The following is a 21,898-nucleotide window of genomic DNA, read 5'->3' as shown; positions in this document are numbered from 1 at the left end:
TGTGTCGATGCGATCACATTAGTCTTGGAGACACTTCCAACACGCATCATCACCTGGTTCTTAGCCAGCCTCGTTTATTCCGCAGCTCTTGTTTCGAGTTACTAATATTAGTAATTGAACTGGTATCAAATAACCACGGGCTACTATGAGCATTAGTAAGGTACACATCAATAACACGTATATAAAATATACCTTTGTTGACATGCCAACCTTCTTATGTGCCAAGTATCTGGGGCAGTTCCGCTTCTAGTGACTATTCCCCCTTACAATAGAAGCACTCAGTCTCGGGTTTGGGTCCAACCTTGGATTTCTTCACTGAGGCGGCAACTGGCTTGCCATTCTTGAAGTTTGCCTTCTTGCCCTTATCCTCTTTAAAACTAGTGATCTTGTTAACCATCAACACTTGATGCTCCTTCTTGATTTCTACCTCCACGGTCTTAAGCATCGCGAATAACTCAGGGATCATCTTATCCATCCCTTGCGTGTTATAGTTCATCACGAACCTCTAGTAGCTTGGTGGTAGTGACTAGAGAACTCTGTCAATCACTATCTATTTGGAAGATTAACTCCCACTTGATTCAAGTGATTGTAGTACTCAGACACTCTAATCACACGCTCACTGACTGAGTTGTTCTCCTTCATCTTACAGCCAAAGAACTTATAGGAGATCTCATACCTCTCGACACGGTCATGAGCATGAAATACCAATTTCAGCTCTTGAAACATCTCATATACTACATGGTGCTCAAAACGTGTTTTGAGCCCCGGTTCTAAGACATAAAACATGGTGCACTAAACTATAGAGCAGTCATCAGAACATGTCTGCCAGACGTTCACAACATCCATAGATGATGCTTGAGGGGGGTGGCGCATTGAGCGGTGCATCAAGGACATAAGCCTTTTGTGCAGCAATGAGGACAATCCTCAAATTACGGTTCGATTCCATATAATTTCTACCATCATCTTTCAATTTATGTTTCTCTAGGAACGTGCCAAAAAATTCAGGGGAGCTACAGCGCGAGCTGTTGACCTACAACCTAATTTGCAAAGACATTTAGACTATGTTCATGATAATTAGTTCAGTTAATCAAATTATTAATGAACTTCCACTCAAATCAGCATCCCTCGGGTTATCCAAGTGTGACATGATTCAAGTCCACCAACCCAAGTCCTATCATCACGTGAGATGAGGTAGTTTCGACGGTGAACATCTCCATGTTGATCATATCTACTATATAAGTCATGTTCGACCATTCGATCTCTTGTGTTCCGAGACCAAGATCTATACATGTTGGGCTCGTTAAGTTTAAGTTAAGTATTCTTCATGTGTAAAACTGGCTTACATTCGTTGTATGTGAATGAAGAGTCTAGCATACGCGATCATAACGAGGTGCTTTCAAATGACGAACTTTCGCAACGGTGCATACTTGAGAAGAACACAATTTTATCTTAGAATTTGGTGATGGATCCCTTTTTTAAAGTTGTAGTTTCTCATGCAATACCTATTTTTTAATATAATTTGATTCCTATTTGCTTTTTCCACAACTATTTAATTTTTATAACATACAACTCATATATTATTAGTCCAACTAGAGATATAAATCTCAAAATGAATGTACGCCTTTTAAGTAGAATATAACATGTGCAAGTACATGTACATTTATGCAGATCATCAACGTGTAAAGTGATCTGAACATTGTATTGCACAAGCTTGTGGGCTGATTCCATCATGTCTTTTAGGAACAAGTTACTTAGAGCAACTCCAACGGACCGACCCAAACGAAGAGTGATTTTGTCTGTTTGGATCGTTCATCGGCATGTTCGTGTCCGTTTTTTAAATGGGTCAACACATGCATCCAACGGGGAGCAAATGGACAGCAACACTCTGACAATATAATAATGGGAGAAAGGTGGGTGTGGATGGGCCAACAAATTAAATAAGCAGGCAGAGGTGACCGGGTGGATATGTGATAAGTGGGTCAGGCCGGCCACATGCGGACACCGAAAGTCCGCTTCGCGTCCGCATCGACCCATTTCACTCTTAAATTTGAACCGGAAATGGATTGACGCGGACTCGAAGCGGACGCGTTTTAGCAATGGGTTAGCGCGTTGGGCCATCATTTTCGTCCGCACTGACCCAAACGGGCGATCATGGACGAAATAAATCGCCCCATTAAAGTTGCTCTTAGTGGACTGACTTTCGAGTAACAGTTGCGCTCGCCATGAAAATAAGTGGACCAATGCCGGGCGGAGCTGGAGCTAATCTTACCGTGATGCACCACTTAACCATATCTTAAAATTTCAAGCAATGTTGCATAAAACAAAGGTGTCTTCTGTAGCTTGTAACACGAATTACCAAACATAATAGAAGTCAAGTTATATAATAGTGCTAAACAAATGACAAAATTACTTTAAAAGGTATGTCTTGTATTCTCAAATTCGAAAATACATCATCACATACTAAGGTAGAATAACCTATATAAGGATTTGAATCAAACTTTCAACTAGAAGTGTCGAACATAATAAAATGCCCAAAATCAAAGTGAGTACTTTAATTTGCTAATTTTTTATAAGTTACCTTTGCTATGTCCTCTTCTTTGAGCCAAGAAAAACTCAACCAATAGTTTATTGGTGACCTTCTTCATTTCTTCTTTCTCCACATAATGAATAAGATCATCACTCAAGTTGTCATCATTGAAGCGATGGTGGAAGTAAGTTTTGACCAAACGAATAAAGAGATGACTGTAATCTAGACAAAGAAAATCAAAATTACATTGCTATTTTGTTAAGATAGAGGAAGAGAAAATTACGTCGCACGGCGTGGTTGCGAGGGAGGCATGAATCCACTGCTTGCGGCATGTCGGACGCTGTTGCGCGTACATTTGGATCGATCGGGAACTGATCCATGCCATCGGCTGCTTCAAATTGTTAGACTACTCACAATGGGAAGTAACATAGAGTAGTAACATACATATGTTACTAGTCTAAATTACTACCTCCACAATGAATAGTAACATAAGGGTAGTAACATTGAATCTATCATTTATTAGCCTATAGACTCATCTTGCCTTGGTATCCGCTATGTTACTCAAAGCATGGTTAATAGTATAGCCAACTGCTGGCTATAAGCGGTTTTATAGCCCATTTTATAGCTAGCTTGTACAATAGTTAGCTATAAAATAGTACTACTTTTATTATATATGGTTCACCTTTCATTCTCACAAAACACCTAGGAGCACGTGCTAGAGTTGGCTCTTCACGAAGAGCCCGCTTCCCTTCTCTCTTCTCTTCTCTCTCATCCAACTCAGCAAAAATATAGTATTTTAATCCTTATAGCCTGCTGACTGTACCTTATTATACTTGCTCTCATAGAGGTAGTAACATGCTAAGACCCTGTTTCTTTAAGAAGTCCTAGGTTTTTTTTTAGTCCCTATCCGTTTATTTTCTGGAACAAATCAGGGACTAGAGGTCATTAAGTGACATGCAAAAAGATCATGTTATCTCTAATAATGTACTAAAAGTTATTAAATGACATGCTAAAAGTAGGGACACTGTTATAAAAAGTGTTAAAAAAGTCACAAAAAGTCCCTCCCACAGAGACTTCTTCCTTTAGTTTCAAATACCCTTTTTAGTCCCTAAAAGTCCCTCTTATTTCTTTCACATGGGACTAAAAGTCCCTGTAAAGAAACACTCCTTAAGTTACTTAATTTCTCTCTCTTCGTATTTATTAGCTGACACATTATTATTTTTTTGTTTAAGTTATATTTATGTTACTATTATATATGTTACTCCTTTATGTATAGTCATATATGTTACTCCTTTATATTATAGTCGAACGGATCGATGGATTGCCGCCGCACACGTTCGCTGTTCGCCTCCCCGTGACGGAACAGGAGATGAGGAGACGGGTTTTTCCTTAAGATGAAAAAGACGGATCGTGACGGCTGTCCGCTACAGAAGACACGAGATGGAGATAGCTGGCTTCGTGCGTGCGTGAAGGCACGTGCTTGCGAGCATGTACACGTGAGAGGTGGCCTTTTTTTTTAGGGAACGTGAGAGGTGGGCTGCTGGAAGCGGACCAAAGGAGCTTGGTGCGACTGCTTCAAAAGGCCCCGTAGCACACTTTCTGACCCATCCTGTTGCACTGGGTCAAATGCCTGATATTTAGCTCTAAAAATTTTCCTGAACCCTGTAGCCTGTGCCACATGGTCAGCCCATTGGGCTCCGTCCCTCATGCGCTCATTGCCATGAAAATTTTGCGTGGACGACTACGCCTGTGCCGTGCGCGCAGAGGCGAAGGTGCAAGATCAGTGGCAGGCTCAGGACCCTGCGGCAGCTCGTCCCTGCGTCACCATTGAGCTGAATCTGCTGTTTTCTTATAGAACCTCGCTCTGAACGAATCTGATGGACATTTCTATGTGCACTGCACTGCAGACTAACCAGGCGCCGACGCTGGAGCAGACGAGCCAGTCGGCAGCAGGTCCAGTCGGAGGCATGCTCCCGTACCCACCTTGCCACGCCGTGATGATGTCGGCACCGGCGTCGGCGCCGCCGCCATTCATAATTCATTGTATCGTCCACGGCCGGCAGCCTCTGCAGCTGCAGCTCCAGGGGCACAGTGCTCAGCCTCCACGGAGCAACATCACAATAAGGGGAAAAGGGAGGAGGAGATTGTGACTTTGTGAGACATAATTAAGAAACTCGGAAGGATTGGCTAATCTACCTCTAGTGATCGGCTCCGGTTTTGTAGTAGTACTCCCTCCATTTCACTTTATAAGCCTTGGCACGTGTATTTAGGTCGTACATTTGATCAACTTAATGATAATCATATATTTAAAAATATATCATTAAAAACTTTAGATATTTTATTTTTTAATAATATAATTTTTATATTAATCAATATATTTTATCTTAGTTAAATTAACGATTTAGGTACACGTATGTGTCTTATAAACTGTGACGGAGGTAGTACTACCTTGCATTTTTTGTACATGTATTTAGTGTGCTAAATCGTCTTCTCGAGATTCTGGTGCTTGCATTCCTACTTGTTATGAGACAGACACACGTCACTTTGACATAATACTTCATTCGTCCCGAATTAAATATCACAACTTTAATATAACTTTGTACTAAAGTTAATACATCTTCTGTTTTTTAAATATAAAACCTCTTAGGCCTTGTTCGGTTCCTTCTCAATTGAAAGGGTTTGAAGGGGATTGGGAGGGATTAAATCCCCTACAAGTCAAATTCCACCTCAATCCCCTCCAATCCTCTTCAATCCCCTCCTCGCTGGGATTAACCGAACAAGCCCTTAGAGATTCCAATATATATACTACATACAGAGCAAAATAAATGAATGTATACTCTAAAATACAATCTTAATATAACTTTGTACTAAAGGTAATACTTCCTTCATTTTTAAAATAAGACCCCTTAGAGATTTCAATATATACTACATATGAAACAAAATAAATAAATAAATAAATATATATATATATATATATATATATATACTCTAAAATACATCCGTATGTAATTCATATTAAAATCTCCAAAAGATCTACTCCCTTTGTAAACTAAATACGAACATTTAGATCACTACTTTAATGATCTAAACGCTTTTATACTAGTTCATAAAGAAAGTATTTAGGAACGGATGGAGTATATTTCCCAGCGAGCGAATCTACTCCTTGCCAACCCGCTAACACAAAAGACTACTAATACAACTAGTTTGTACATAAGAGGATAACAGACCACGACATCGAGAAGTGGTAAGAAAACATTGAAAATGAATCCCTGCTCCTCATTGTACATGTTTACTTTTTATCACACATTCTAGTGTCGTTTCTATTAAAAATAATAACCCTGACAGTTATTAGGGGGATAATCCCCTCTCCTCGTGCAGTTCCACAAATGTGGGAACCATTACGGCAATTGGCTCCCGTGGAGCAAACCGTCGCGTCTTTTCCCATTGCATATAAGCATCAATAAAGGGACAGTTCGATCATTTCTTCATATCTCTTGTTAGTTTACAATCGACCTTCAACAGCTTCAGCACATCCACCACAGGTCCACAAGGACTAATGCACCATACTGGCCCTCGAAATGTCCCTTAAACCTAGTAACCAAATTTATCCGAACTAAGTATGCTATCGCCAAACAAAACAAGCAAACTTGCTAACAATGAAAATACCAGCTTCTTTTAGGGAGTCAAATTATCCTTACTAAGCAGTAAGCACACCATATCTCTCTGACAAATATAATCAAAAGATTATGGTCTTTAAAGGAACTTCAATGGCCCGAAAACTATGTCAAAGAAACGAGACCATTGATTGTAATAAGTTGTTCCAATTGTGATATACTTATATAACCAATCAGCTTTGGTCCAATAGTATATCTACTCTACTGAACAAAACACCCGCCATATAACCAATCAGCTTTGGTCCAGTAGTATATCTACTCTACTGAATAAAATACCCGCCATATATACCTTCTGTAACAGGCAAAACAGGTGAGTTCAACAATATATATTCTGTAATACCCATGACATGATAATGATGAGCTATTATTTCATTGCCAAAACTGGAGAGAAGAGTTCAAGCAAGTTGGAGTGACAAAAATATATAGCAACAACTATAGCAACTTGTCCACCATTACTAATTATTCTCCGTCCGCACAATCCAAAGGAAAAAAGATACAGCAGATACAAAATAGACAACTCAGAAAGCACACGTTTCTTTTTCTTTACAACTCTACACCATCACCATCGGAATAGGAGCGCAGCAAAACTTACATCTCGGATGGCAACACCTGGTAAATTCTACAAGTTGACGATGTGTCGAACCTTTCTTGCAGCCAAAACCCACCCTTCTGAACTCAGAAGACCGTGTGCAGATACATCATTGTAAACAGCTAGTGAAACATAAATGACAACAATACAGATTTCTTTGGCAACGCGGATTGTACACCTTTCACCTCCTAGAGATGGCTCTGGAGATTCTCTTACAACAGGGACTGGTCCGAAGGGCTTCTTCATGAGGGCGGATTGCTTCAACAAGGGCATTATGGAGATGGCCCTGTCCAGAGAAACACGACATATATATAGTAAAGAAGGGGAGGCAATGCTGTAATTTGATGTACTTGAAAAATTCATATGGATCGAAACACTTACCCTGCTGCTAACAAGGGCAGTATGAATGACGTAGTTCGCAAAAGGGTCTTGCAGCAGTTGCTCAAAATGAGGCACTGAGATCAGGTCAAACACTATGGCAGCTTTGTCTTCATCTGAGAAGACCTTCAAGCATTTCTCCACCACATTGCTGCTCACTTTTTGCTTTGAGAGATAAACATAACTTCCCTCAAACTGAGTTGCCAGGTGTGCATTTGCAGAGGGAATTTTCTGGTCCAGGACATACTGTACCACATAATTGCTGAAACAAGAGGAAATAGACAACAAATTTAGTTTCATCAGAGTTAATATAGTTTACATGTTGCCAAACATCTGCTTGAAAAATACCAAGTTAATCTCATGATAGAGAAACGAAATACACGATGGAGATACATTCACTACTAGCCAAAACATAAATCTGGTTGGAGATGCCCAACTCTAAGATTAGATAAGGGAGCAAGAGAGATAAAAAAATAAACAAGCACATAGACTAAGGTTGGGTTCATGTAATTAGGGCACAGTTCATACCATTATCAGCACCCTTATTGTGTTGTCTGAAATGCAACAGAACATGGACATTTATGAGTTATGAGACTCAGCATATCAAATTACAAATGTTATCACCTGAAAAGGGGATGAAGCTATAGCAACAGAAACAAAACAAAAAAGAATTTGGGGGGGGGGGGGGGGGTTGTTAAGGTGAAGGGGCTAATTAAGTTTTTTTTTAAGAGAGAGAATGTACGCACTTTATCGATTAAAGAATGTCAAGAAAGTGCATCCCAAATACCGTCTGGGATCACACCACGATAAAAATAATTTACAACATGCTCGCAACTACGAGCTAACCTATGTGCCAACACATTCAACAAAGGAGCAGAAAGCAAAATCAGACTAAGGGGCTAATTAAGTTGACGGCGCGAAGATATGGTTCTACTGAGAAGGGAGGTAAAGATAACTCTTACACCAGCAAAAGATTGGTTAACAATGATATAATGCGAGCAACGAACAAGAATATCGAAAAAATATGTTAATCAGTATAAGCTGGATATTCTTCCCTTTAATTAATCCTTCAGTAATACGAATCTGTATATCTAGTGTTGAGAACATGTCAATGATAAGATCTCTTACATGTTACCAGACAAGTAAGACTGCTTTGCAAAAGAATGGGAAAGGCATAGTGCAAGAACGTTCCTCTGTAAATAGCATAAAGTACAAGATAATAAAGAGGAAGGGTGGGTTTACCCAAATGGATCTTGAGCGAGCTGAAAGGCATGACCACACACTTGCACAATTAGCTTCGCCTGATATTCACCACGTGCACTAGTTATGCACTTTTGTAAAACACAGCAGCCATGGCGATGTATTGCCATTTCAAAACAATTAGCTGCAGCAGCCTCAAATATGAACTGTCCAAAGAGAGTAGAATAAATCAATAAATAAATCACAGATGATAATACTATAATCAAATCAAGTAAGATCACTGCATAACTTCACACATTTGAATAAGAATTCCAGAACACATTACTAATTTACCTGACATGTTAGTTTAAGAGGTGTTACCATTACTTATGACATTCAAAAAGTATCACATTAGTATTTTCCTCTAAAATTTTAATGACATTGAGCTATTGAGTATTGACAGTTAGTAAGGCAATCATACTTGCTCCATAAATGAATTTCTATATTCTGGCATTCGCCATTGGATCAAATGTAAATGCAGAATATACTTGTATAAGGTCTGGTACAATTAACTTTATGATTGAGATATTCCCATGCTGAAGAAACCTTAGCCTCACATGTTACTACTGATATTAGTCTTATCGGTTATTCTCCAACACAAGGTACGTCCAGAAATGTGTATGAAAACAGAAGAATAAAGGAATGAATGATATTGCAAGAAAATAGTCCACCGGAGAACCTAAACACTAGTATTTAGTTAAGCATAACCGCAATTAGGTTTTGGTTTATTTTAGGACGTGAAATTTTTTAATGTCCCGATCTCGTAACTTGAATTCAGGTCATATTTTATTCTCCCTGGTCGTCCAGAACCCATGTATCACACATCCATAAAAATAAGACCTAGTACAACCTCAAGTACTAGGTACTTTTTGTATATACACCGATGGATATGGAATTAAGATGGCAACTCTAGAACAGACAGTAGAACAGTTACTTTTCGCTACAAAATTTCTCATCTGCAAACACAGTCTGCTGAATATTGGCTGGCGCATAAACTGGTACTGAAACTCTTTCAAGGATAAACTTCTAAGATTATGGATAATGATGTACAGGTTTATATTTTGTTCATCTGCCGGCAAATTTCCGTGAAGTAAGTAAACACGCAACACCATGTTATAAATTCAAGCCAGGACACCTCTTGAGTTGAAACACATCTGTAGGTTCAAGTACTTCAATATTTAATTTGCACTAGATTGTGCAGGTTGCATGGTAGGTCCACAGAACATAGAAGATATAATTCACTGTCATGGTACTGATTCCCAAAATTATGGAGTGCATTTGTCGAAAACAATAATATGATAACTAATATTCGCTCGAAGTCAATTATATGAGCAAAAATAGCTATAGTAATAGCGAAACTGTGTTACAGAATAAAGATCAGTTTGTAAGTACTATCATGTACCTTGTTCTCCTCTGCACCAAAGTTTGACAAGCACTTCTGGATGACATGATTACCATTAAGATCATTGACAAGATGCATGAATCCTGGTTGTAGGGCCGAAATAATGAGCGCTATCTGCTTCCTGACCTTAACAGTCTCTATCAATTTCTGAACTGCCCTTGTCCTGAAACAAATCACAACAACCAAATCATCACCAATCACATGCATCCATTTAGTAACAAAAGGGGTTTATGTTGCAATGTAAGCATCGTGACACAAGTGCTTCTACGGTATCCAACAAACTCAAATCACAGCATTCTCAAATAAAAATTTGAGACGACTGGTTAACGAGTAAAATTACTTCTAATTTCAGTATCATAGTGCAGTTAATTGATCATTTTTGACAAGAGAAGGTAAATTACCCATGTGAGTTCAGAGAGATTCTCAGCAGCTTCACAGGGTCCTCAGTCAGCATGGCAATGATCCTCAGCCTCTGATCCTCATCACACACATCCAGAAGCTTCTGAATGAGATAGTTGGCAAACGAGTTGATCATGAGCTCTGCAATGTGGTCAATGATTCCTTCGAAAATCACATCCACGTGTTGTTTCCCTTCCTCAAACTTCTGCTGCAAGAAGCGGCAGCCATTCTGGTCCTTGGCCATGAAGTAGATGTACCCCTTAACTCCAACCATGTTCTCATACCTGAGCATCCTAGGACTCTCCATCTCCAGTGCCCTGTTGTTGCTGGCATGCTGCTGAAACCTCCTGTCCTTGGCACGGTACAGAACAGGCATGTTCTTCTTGCCATCAAAATTCTGGCCGTCCTCGCGGCGAAACGCCTCCATCTGATTATTCATGCCGCCTTTCAGGTAGCGATTGCCGGTATGCACAGGCACGCCGTACTCGCAGTGCAATTTGGGTGAACGGCCTGCTCCACCGCGGGGGTCGAGGGCAATCGGGCCAGTCCCAACAAACCCCCAGTTGTGTTGTTCTGCGGCGGCCTGCCCAGGAAGCATGAAGGGCTCGGCATGAGCAGGGTGCACCAGGCCCTGTCCCCAACCAATGCCAGTGCCGTTTGCTGTCCTATTGTACATGAAGCCGCTCATATTGACCTCCAGGCCGCTAGGGTGGCCGACGTCCGGTCCGAGCGTGAAGCGATAGCCGGCGGCCATGGCCTGCTCGTTCACCAGGGGCTCGCCATGAACCGAGGAGCCCGGCGCCCCAAAGGGGTAGCCATAGTACGCGGCGCCACGCGGCGCGGCAAAGTCGGCCGGGGCGTTGCCGACGGGCGGGGCCTGGGGCGCGTCCTCGACGAGCAGGCCGCGGAGCTGGTTCGCCAGCCACTGCTTCTCCGGGTCGTCGACGGGCTGCGCGAGCGGCGACGGCGCGGCGGCGGCGACGAACGGGCTCGACGGCTGCAGGGGCGCCGGGCAGACGCGGAGCGGCGGGTGGTACGCGCCGCCGCCGGCGGCCTGGTGATCACCGTCGTCGCGGCGGTTGACGACGACGGCGTAGCACGCGTCGTCGCCGCGCCACCCGTGATGGCGCGCCGGGGCGTACCCGTGACGGCGCTCGCCGCCGCCATGGCCCTGGGAGAGGAGCGCGCCGCCGCCGCCGGCGGCGGCGGCGGCGCGGTGCGCCTGCGGGGAGGTGACCTGGGGGATCTCGCTGAGGAGCAAGTCCATCTCTTTCTCCTCGGGGCGCTCGTCCGCCTGCGCCGCCGCCGGGCCCTTCATCGCCAGATCAACAAAGACGGAAGCCGCCGCCGCAGCAGGCCAGGGAAAACCACAGGGGAAAGGAAAGGAGGCGGAGGCGGAGGCGGATGGAGAAAAAAAAAAGAAAAGAAAATCCGATCGGAGATTGCAACAGACGGGGCGTGGAATCCGCGGATCGGGAGCGGGGATCGGGAGCAGGGGTTAGCAGTGGTGCATTGGGGTGGGCGGATGCGGGGAGAGGGAGGGGAGGAGGCCGGTGAGGCATGCAAAAGAGGGGAGAGGCGGGGCGCTGGAGGGAGGCGGTGGGTTTATATACCCGATTGACTGGGCTCAGGGCTTGCTCCCCTCCCCCTCCCCCCTCCCCCCTCCCTCAGCTCTTCCCCTTCCTCCGCACCGCACCCCACCCCACCCCACCCACACTGGTGGATTGGATGGACGGATGACTGACCCACCGGAGGGGACGAGCGAGCGAGCGAGCGGCCAGTCCCGTATTTTGTTCCGTTTTTAATTTACCAGCAACGGATTTGGGGTGATCTTTCTACGGTACGGCACGCCATAATGTGTGAGGAGATTTTAAGTTTTTAACTCTCCTTTCTTTCCTTTTGCCACGAGATATAGGGCGATGTTGATCCTTGGTATCCATCCGTTGTTACAACAACTAGTATTACTACATTTAGAGAAGAAAAATACTATTACTGATATCCCTTTAAATTGCGGTGCTACTAATTGGGATAGAGCTTGCCTCACATGACACGCTAGCCTTCTTCTTTTTTTCTGGACGGACACGTGACATGTTAGGTTTTTTTTTTTTTTACGGGCACATGACACGCTAGTCTTTGTGGTCGGATTGAGAGGATAGTACGGGAACTGTTGCAAAATGTTGTGATAATCATGTTCGATACATGCCCCAAAGCAGTTCCTCCGTTGAAGAGAGATGAAACAACCATTGGAAACTAAATGCAACAACTATCTTTTTAATACCTCATTCCAGAAAACCGACGCTTCCAGTATCTCCTATGACCAGCTTGTAATTGTACCATCTTTGTGTTGTACTTGAGTATGTTGTTTTTGTTTAGGGTCGTCCCTCAAGACCAGTCGGCGGTCGTCGCGATTTCCCACCTAAAATCAATGGTGTATGCCTCGTCTTTTCATTGAACAATATTGATACAAAAACATCTTTATCTAATGTGAAATGTTTTAATGGCTTTTTTTTGCGCTAGGTTTTAATGGCTATTTGATCTACACTGAAAACGGGTCAGAGAATGAAATTAATAAGGACACCAAGAATGATACTTGAAAAAAAAAGTTAAATGTGTTATTGAAATTTTGACGATGAAACTCTAAACAAATCAGGGTCAAATTTTGGGGGGCTTATGACTGGCTCTAGAAATAGGCTGACCCGGGGAGGGCCCTCCCCAGCTTAGTACTTTTTGGTGTAACTCTATACTTTGGTATACTTTGTGTCATCCTTTTTGTTTCTACGACTTCTACGTTGGATTCCACTATCTTATGATAACGGGACAAAAAGACTTGTTATGATAAAGTGAAAACTAATTATGATATTGAAGACGGTAGTTCGAAGAAAAAAGGTGTCGAAGTTGTGCCTAGTACAATTTTGATGATGCAACACCAATAACTTGGTATATTATGTGAAATACTGAACAAAAGACACCCTAATGCGAACAAGTTATCTAAAGTACTTTTTTACCTACTTTTTTTGATTGGCCCCGAAGGAAACCCGAAGATTTTACGATACAAGTCCACCAGAAAAGTGGAATGAACAAGTGGACTAAACTGCTACTCCCTTGCTATAAATTAAACGAAGAGTACAAAGAGACACATATGACACTTGTTTGTTGGGCACATGACACGCTGGTCTTCGTGGTCGGATTGAGAGGATAGTACAGGAACTGCTGCAAAATGTTGTGATAATCATGTTGTAGTACATAACCCAAAGCAGTTTTGCCGTTCAAGAAAGATGAAACGACCATTGGAAACTAAATGCAACAACTATCTTTTTAATACCTCATTCCAGACCATTGGAAACTAAATGCAACAACTATCTTTTTAATACCTCATTCCAGAAAAACCGGCACTTCCAGTATCTCCTATGATCAGCTTGTAATTGTACCATCTTTGTGTTGTACTTGAGTATGTTGTTTTTGTTTAGGGTCGTCCCTCAAGACCAGTCGGCGGTCGTGTGATAACCTGGCTTATTATGGATGATAGGCTACTCATATCAATAAGGAATTCCTTCTTTTCCGGGAGCCCATTCAAACAGAACTCCCAAGTTAAGCGTGCTCGGCTTGGAGTAGTTCTAGGATGGGTGATCGACCCGGAACTTCATCCCGGGTGCGCATGAGTGAGGACAAAGTGCGCAGAAAAGACTAGTATTGATATGTGAGGCCAGTCTAGATCCCGTCAGGAGTAGCGATCGCCGGCGGGTGTGTCCGGGGCGTTACAGGTCGTGGCGATTTCCCACCTAAAATCAATGGTGTATGCCTCGTCTTTTCATTGAACAATATTGATACAAAAACATCTTTATCTAACGTGAAATGTTTTAATGGCTATTATTATTTTTTGCGCTAGGTTTTAATGGCTATTTGATCTACACTGAAAAAGGGTTACAGATTGGAAGTTAATAAGGAGACCAAGAATGGTACTTGAAAAAAAGAGTTAAATGTGTTATTGAAATTTTGACGATGAAACTCTAAACAAATCAGGGTCGGTTTTTTGAGGGCTTATTGTTCGCTCTAGAAATAAGCTGACCCGGGGAGGGGCCCTCCCAAGCTTAGTACTTTTTGGTGTAACTCTATACTTTGCGTCATCTTTTTTGTTTCTACGACTTCTACGTTGGATTCCACTATCTTACGATAACGGGACAAAAAGACTTGTTATGATAAAGTCAAAACTAATTATGATATTGAGGGTGGTAGTTCGAAGAAAAGAGGTGTCGAAGTTGTGCCTAGTACAATTTTGATGATGCAACGCCAATAACTTGGCATACTATGTGAAATACCGAACAAAAGACACCCTAATGCGAACAAGTTATCTAAAGTACTTTTTTACCCGAAAACTCTAGAAGTTATCTGGAGTACTTCTTTTGATTGGCCCCGAAGGAAACCCGAAGATTTTACGATACAGGTCCGCCAGAAAAGTGGAATGAACAAGTGGACTAAACTGCTACTCCCTTGCTATAAATAAAACGAAGAGTACAAAGAGACACATATGACACTTGTTTGTTGGGCTTAATCCAAACGGGGAAAAGAAGAGCACAAACTTGCCCAAGTACTATAATGTTATTTTTTCCTTCGTAGGCTGCCCAATAATATGATACAAGGCGGCGATGAAATTTTCCAAGGATTTATCACTTTCTGTTTGAATGCTTGGTCACATTTAATTAATTTTGATTTTTTTTCCTTTGGAAGTTTAAATGATTTTGTTTAAAATACTATGTGAAATACTGAACAAAAGACACCCTATTGCGAACAAGTTATCTAAAGTACTTTTTTTACCCGAAACTCTAGAAGTTATCTAGAGTACTTTTTTTTATTGGCCCCGAAGGAAACCCGAAGATTTAAAAAAGTGGAATGAACAAGTGGACTAAACTGCTCTCCCTTGCTATAAATAAAATGAAGAGTACAAATTAAGAGACAGATATGACACTTGTTTGTTGGGCTTAATCCAAACGGGGAAAAGAAAAGCAGAAACTTGCCCGTGTGGCGACTCCAACAGCCGCGCTCAGTGCACCACATGGACAATCGTTCACACATCCTCTGCCCAATTACTGCATGTTATTTTGCCCTTCGTAGGTTGCCCAATAATATGATGCAAGGCGGTGATGAAATTTTCTAAGGATTTATCACTTTCTGTTTGACGGCTTGGTCACATTTATTTAGTTTTGATTTTTTGTCTTTCGGAAGTTTAATGATGTTCTTTAAAAAGTCTATATTTGCGATATTTAAGACCAAGAGCAATGTGCTGATGCTAGAAATACAAAGAAAAATCCTGTAGGGAAACATTGTCGGGCGTAATGAGATGTTTGGGAATGAGCTATTGGAGATTATGCAGTGAAGGTACAAAGTTTACTTACCATAGTACATTTTTCTGGGAATTAAAAACGTAATAGGTTAAGAGTCCCGACTATTTAAGGAAATGGTTTTCTTCCATGTTTGCTAGCCATGCGATCCTTCGTCTTCATGCATCACTGACCAAGTCACGTCATACGTTTCCGGTTCCGCACACCAGCATTGATTTTTCATTAGAGGGTCTATACTTCATTGCAGCAAGGATAATTTTCTTTTAGTACAATTAACTAATGTTAATTGCCATCCTTGAACGGCTTCCAATTCATCAGTTCATAACGTTTGGCAAGGGGGATTAGTGGAGTGGAATGCAATGGTTAAAATTAACCATAGTGGTATTTTTCTTTAAACATACCATGAGAGTTTTTTTTAATCTACTCCGATAAAAATGTGAGTTTGTGATGACGGTGTGCCTACCTGTTATCCATCAACCTACACCGTCATACTTCCTTTATTTTTATATACAAGGCCACAAACCCATATTACAGGTACTCCCTCCGGTCCTTTTTACTCCGCATATTAGATTTGGTTCAAGTCAAACTTTACAAAGTTTGACCAAATATATATTGAAAAATGTCAACATCTACAATACCAAATATACATATCATGAAACTACATTTCGTAATGAATCTAATAATATTAATTTGGCATTGTGAATGTTGATACATGTTTCTATAAATTTGGTCAAAGTAGAGATACTTTGACTTTGGACAAAGCTAATATGCAGACTAAAAAGGACGAGAGGGAGTACTAAGACAAAAGTTAATGCATTTTAAGTCAATGTTCCAAGACAACTTGTCTCCTTGTTTGTCGTATAAATTAATGTGTATTTCTCTCTCTCATGCACATCAAGCCAATGATCTCATTTTCGCATGCATGCAAGGGATAATTAATGTCCTCCTTTTTTTTGAATTAATGTCCTCCTTTGTTAGTATTACGAGACAAACACCATTAATATTGCATCGATTAGTGTTAGTGGCCTTGTATTTCTGCAAATTGTAATTTTTATAGTGGCCTTGTAAATAAAAATAGTGGGGGTATCTGGATCTAACGATCGTGTGGCTAACTGTGGCATTTTTGCAAAAAGAACTCACTCACTTTAATAGTTTACAGAAAACCCCTTCATCCATCCCGGGCAGCACATCTCGCCCCCACCTCTTCCAGCCAGCCATGGAAACCTGATTTAGGGCAATGGCCATCATCGGCACCATTCACTAACGGGGTTTCGTACCTGGGGTACCTAACATAGGGGAGCCCGGCCTCAACTTCATACACAGCCCACAAGGCCCAAGTAACACCGGGAAACCCTAAGAAGGTGAAGACCACGTGCGTGCTCTCCAAGTCAAAGGGTGGCAGCTAGATTGTTCTCACCAAACCAAACACCCACCCACCTGTAAACCCTAGACCTCTCATGCCTATGCTCAACCAAGAGGCGATGGCGACGTTGGATGGCTATGGTCGAGCTAGAGGCGGCGACGGCGGCTCGCTCGGCCAAGAGCAGGTCATGGTGGGGAACCTCAAGAGTTTTTTTAGAATAGGGGAAAGTGATTTTGACTTGTCCATCCGTGACCAATAGTTAGCGACGACAGTACGTGTGTGAGGGGTGTCGTCTCCACCCCTAGTCACATGGCACCTAACAATGGGGCTTACGTGTCAGATTTCGCATCAAACCGCTTTAATTGGCCAATCGGTGTGTTTTTAAAAACTGTCATTTTAAAAACTGTCACCACAATGATGACGTTTTTCTTTAAAAAAGAAAATGAATAGTGGTGGTTTTATGAATTAGGGTCCTCAATTGTAGTGGGATTTTTGCAATTTACGCATTTGTAATGTGTATAGCGGCACTCTTGTTAATTCTCATCTAGATGAGAAGGAATTGGCAAATCAAAAATAACACAATGAGTAGAGTGGTTTATATTTTCCCTTTTTTATTTTTTATGCTTTATCGAATGGTGTTGTGCCTTATTTTTCTCTTTTTTGAAATTTGGAAACTTCCATTCTCATGCTAGCTCGGCAAACATGGCGGTCATGCACACACTTCTAGAGTCCCGCAACTAACGGGGGGATAACCTCGGGGTAGGCCAAAAGCAAGGACTTCTCCATTCCCCCTTGAAAAACATGCGCAGGACAACCGCTTTCCCACGAGGGGCCGGTTGCTCCTGGCCAGCTGCACGGTCGAGCCGGCTCGGGCAAGGCCCCTCTCCATCCGGCTCGACTGCCCCCCGCTAGCCGGCGGGTCAGCCCCAGTCACATCATCCTGACAAACCGCGTCAGGGGCATCATCACCACAGGCATGGCTACATCGGTTCAGGTACCGCTGACCTGACCGTACGTGGCTATAGTGGAGGGAGTCGTACCACTGACCGTCGTCGACTGCGACCAACCAAGGCGGCACAGTGGCGAGCACGCCCCTGTTCACTCCATTACCTGCTCCGGCGTGGCAATAGTGCAGTCGACCGTATCGCTGACCGAAGCTGGCTACACAAGACGACGCGCACAAATGTGGCGCATGCCGTTGCATTACAAGCACACAAACAATGGCGATGCCCGGCCGATGGGCCCTATCTCCAGACGGGGCCCAACAGTCGGCGGGCCCCCACTTGCGACAAGACTTCCCTAGCCGATGGCCCCCTTGGGCGGCTTGAGAGGCTGCCAGTCGGGTCCCACTCGGTACCCTTTATACATATTGTAAGACAGTTGGTTTGCATATAAAACCCCCTCTTATTTTTCCATGCAAGGGGTCGCCCGATCACACACTCACACCACACATGAGAGGCAAAGAGAGCTCCCAGCTCCTTCTTCCTCCTCCATCATACAACTCAAGGAGCATATGGTAGCCCCATCCAGTTTATCAACCAACACAAGCAGGACTAGGGGGTGTTACCTTCCACGGAGGGCCCCAAACCTGGGTACATTATGTGTCTCGCACCGCTTGTCCCCAATCATGTTTCTGGAGCCCGCCGTAGTTCTTACGGTCTGATTATCCATCACATGGCATGTGTCGTGAGAAAAAGACGACAACAACCCTCCAGGCCAGAGATTCCTTAGGGATTTGGATCATTTGTCCCATTTTTCATGGTGTTTGATATTTACATCAGGGTTGTCTCAATGCCTAGTGGTTCTGTCCCCATCCGTCAATTTTAGGGGATATATTATCAAAATTAGAAGTAAAATGGGGTAAAAGATCTATTTCCTTGTTCCTTCGTAGTTATTATAAAGGCAGCCTAACCGCTTCGAAGTAGCGACCGGGAGGGTGATTCTTACCTGCTTCTCTCATAACACGCAATGTCGTGGGTCCTCGTCCTCCTCGCCTGCTGCTTTGGAGGCGGGAGCGGGCGGGAACCCTAACAACTTTCTCGTTGGTAGAGAGATATAATAGGCCTAGTTTGCTTTCAGAGGTGTTGCATTAGTGGTGGAGACGACACCACATCAAAATAATCTCCTTTTGCTCTTCCCCCATATCGGTGGCGCTCTAATGGGTGTCGTCACGAAGCAGGTGGCTCGGTCTTCTTGCCGGTCTTCAGATCTGGTGAGATTTGTATTTGATGGTCGACACATGGCACTCTCTTAGGTGGCGTTGGTGTTGATTGTCTCGGTTGTGTTTGGTCTCTTGCAAAGGGGTGCATGGATGTCGGCAAGCAGTGTCGTTCCCCTTCTTCGATTGCATGGATGAAGTTGATGACGTTGAGATTTGGCGGACACAGGAAAAATCCATCCGACGTGCCACAAAGCCTAGGTCCCATTGCTTGCGACGGTACAGTTCATCGGCTCGAAAAGCATGATTGTATGCTAAGGTGCTCCTCCAAATCTAGGAATGAATACAATGCACTTCTTTCTTCAACGTTGCTTTGGTGGTTGCGGAGGACGATGGTGGACGACATTTCGACGTGTCATGATGAAATTTTAGTTTACCTTTTTACTGAGTCTTTGATGCAATAATGCAAGACATCTATGTATGTCTCTTCTAATGACCATATGTGTACTATTTATAATCCGTTTTTAATCAAATACTCCCTCCATTCTTAAATATAAGGTGTATTATTTTAAAAAATAATAAATTTCTCTAACTTTGATCAAGTTTGTAGACAAAAATATCAAAGTCTAGAATACCAAATCATTATGACCGGATTCATGATGAAATATATTTTATATATTTAGTATCGTAATTTAGGTCACGTTATTCGTCACCCTGGGTGAGGAGTAGTTATTCTTCACCCCTCTCTATTTTTATGATCCGTAATTTTTGTCTTACTTCATACCTAAAAAGAAACCGTAAGAAAATATAATATCGTCATAAAAAATATTTTACAGTACGATAAAAACATAGTGTAAAATATACATAAAATATAAATTTTCTCGTCTTATGAACTTTATTTTTGTTTTCTTATGCGAATTTTTATATATTCAATCAATATGCATTTAACTATATGTATTCAAACAAAATTTATTTATGAAGCAATTGTAAGATTACCTCACATAAAGAATAACTCATTTTATACCCTGGATGATGAATAGTGTTACTAATCATAATTCATTATATATTTTGCTATAAAGTTGGTTAAACATAGATGAGGTTTCATTTTTATTGTTAAACTAATACACCTTATATTTACCCCGCAAAAAAATACATCTTATATTTATAAAACGGAAGGAGTATATGTGGTTACTTAAAAAGAAACAAAAGTAAAGGCAGCCTATTTCCTCTCAAGAAATAAAGTAGAGTGCATCCTCTGACGGCGCGAGCAAAGCTGGCCGGGCGCCGCGTCCGGTGCGCGATGGCGGTTGCAGCGAGCCATGGCCGGGACCGGCGGTGCCACCCGCCAACAATAGGCATGTCGTCAAAAACCGTGGCGCGCACGGGCGTTCCTCCTGGTTTCCCTCCAAATCACCCTCCCGCCCGCCTCATGCGAGGTCCACCACCAGCTCCCTCCCGCCCCCCCGCACCTCGCCGCCCCACGCCGTCCCCCCTCCTTCCATGGCGGAGAGGGCGCTCCCGCCGCCCGTGCCCGAGCAGGCCTCCTCCGCCGCCTTCGGCTCCCCGCTCCAGCCCGTCGCCGCGCCGCGCCAGCTCAGGGCGCCGCCGCACGACACCTACGTAGTCAAGGTCCAGAAGGACCAGATATACCGCGTGCCGCCGCCCGAGAACGCCTACCTCGCCGAGCGGTACCGTGCGGAGCGCGCCGGCGGCGGCAAGGGCGGCTGCTCCACGTGCTCGACGCCCCTCCTGCTGACGCTCGCCCTGGCGGCCGTGTCCACGCTGCTCCTGGGCGCCAGCGTCTGGCTCTCTGTCGTCGTGATGCGGCCGGACCCGCCGAGCTTCTCCGTGGACAGGCTCTCCGTGCACAACGCGTCGGCGCAGCACCGCCTGGAGGTGGACTACGAGTTCTTCCTCACGGCGATCAACCCCAACAAGGTGACGGCGCTGTGGTACAAGGACGGCGGCACGGCCAGGCTGCTGCACCAGGGCACGGCCCTGGCGAAGGCCGCGGACGTGGGGAGGCCAGAGGACGGCGGCGAGGACGCCAAGGACTTCAACGTGCTGCTGCGCGGCGGCGGCCACACGCCGCCCAAGGCGGTGGAGAAGGCGCTCAGGGGGGTCAAGAAGGAGGCCGTGGCGCTGGAGCTCGCCGTGGACGTCCCCGTGCAGGTGCACATGGGCGCGCTCGGGTTCGCGGCCAAGAGGCTGGCCGTGGCCTGCGAGATGAGAACGGCCGGGTTAGGGAAGCACGTGCACATTTCGTCGCAGAAATGCAGGAGCAGTTTCAGGAAGTGACCGGCGACGCCGGGCGCTTTGTACATTGTGGGATCGAGGGCCGAACGGGCAGGGCGACGTGTGAAGTGTGTGGATGGTCGGATCGTACGTCGCGTGCAAATGTGTCTTGTGGCTCGTGCTTGGCTCTTGAGGCTCTTCGTGTGCAAATATGTGTAAATTGTTACTACTCCAGAATCTGGGACTTGTTGGACCTGGTGTGATCATGGAAGGATGTTCACACGTGATACATGTTCCTCGAGGTGTACCATCCACACTAATGGCATTGGGCAGCTGTACTGGTTTCCACATTTACATTCTTCAGCTTCACGCTCTTCAGAGAATCTACAACCGGACCGCGCACTTCTTCCCTAAACTTCCAAACAACTTCTTCCCTAAACTTCCAAACATACATCGTCTAGATTAAAAATAATACCCAACCGGACCTTACACGGCTTTTGTCCATTTGGATCACAGTTAGGTGGCTAAAAAGAAAGAAAAATGAGAAGAGAGATGTGATGTCATGGATGGATAGCAGGTGGGCCACACAATGGCTTTA

At 43.6% G+C, this 21,898-nt stretch overlaps 2 protein-coding genes across 2 annotated transcripts; one reads left to right on the top strand and one right to left on the bottom strand.

Annotated features, from left to right (window-relative positions):
- Positions 1 to 6,595: 6,595 nt before the first annotated feature.
- On the bottom strand, positions 6,596 to 11,526 carry LOC123450793 (pumilio homolog 2-like). The gene is made up of 5 exons (XM_045127881.1): positions 10,211 to 11,526; positions 9,810 to 9,972; positions 8,411 to 8,574; positions 7,172 to 7,430; positions 6,596 to 7,076 (listed from the first exon to the last, which is right to left on the bottom strand). The coding sequence occupies exons 1-5, from the start codon at positions 11,524 to 11,526 to the stop codon at positions 6,972 to 6,974; spliced, it is 2,007 nt and encodes a 668-aa protein (XP_044983816.1). The 3' UTR covers positions 6,596 to 6,971.
- A 9,039-nt stretch (positions 11,527 to 20,565) lies between these two features.
- Positions 20,566 to 21,650, top strand: LOC123447191 (NDR1/HIN1-like protein 13). Its single transcript, XM_045123773.1, has one exon. The coding sequence runs from the start codon at positions 20,566 to 20,568 to the stop codon at positions 21,361 to 21,363; it is 798 nt and encodes a 265-aa protein (XP_044979708.1). The 3' UTR covers positions 21,364 to 21,650.
- The last annotated feature ends 248 nt before the right edge of the window (positions 21,651 to 21,898 follow it).

Source organism: Hordeum vulgare, chromosome 4H (assembly GCF_904849725.1).
Source record: "Hordeum vulgare subsp. vulgare chromosome 4H, MorexV3_pseudomolecules_assembly, whole genome shotgun sequence".
NCBI classification, from domain to species: domain Eukaryota; kingdom Viridiplantae; phylum Streptophyta; class Magnoliopsida; order Poales; family Poaceae; genus Hordeum; species Hordeum vulgare.
This window is presented reverse-complemented; position numbering and strand designations above follow the sequence as displayed.

Bases quoted from the DNA above. Each gene is read 5' to 3' on its own strand.
- LOC123447191 (XM_045123773.1), top strand. From the start codon at position 20,566: ATGGCGGAGAGGGCGCTCCCGCCGCCCGTGCCCGAGCAGGCCTCCTCC.
- LOC123450793 (XM_045127881.1), bottom strand. From the start codon at position 11,526: ATGAAGGGCCCGGCGGCGGCGCAGGCGGACGAGCGCCCCGAGGAGAAA. The intron at 9,973-10,210 runs GTAATTTACCTT...GATTTGTTTCAG, and splicing joins ATCTCTCTGAACTCACATGG to GACAAGGGCAGTTCAGAAAT. The intron at 8,575-9,809 runs GTACATGATAGT...CTCTTTGGACAG, and splicing joins TTGGTGCAGAGGAGAACAAG to TTCATATTTGAGGCTGCTGC.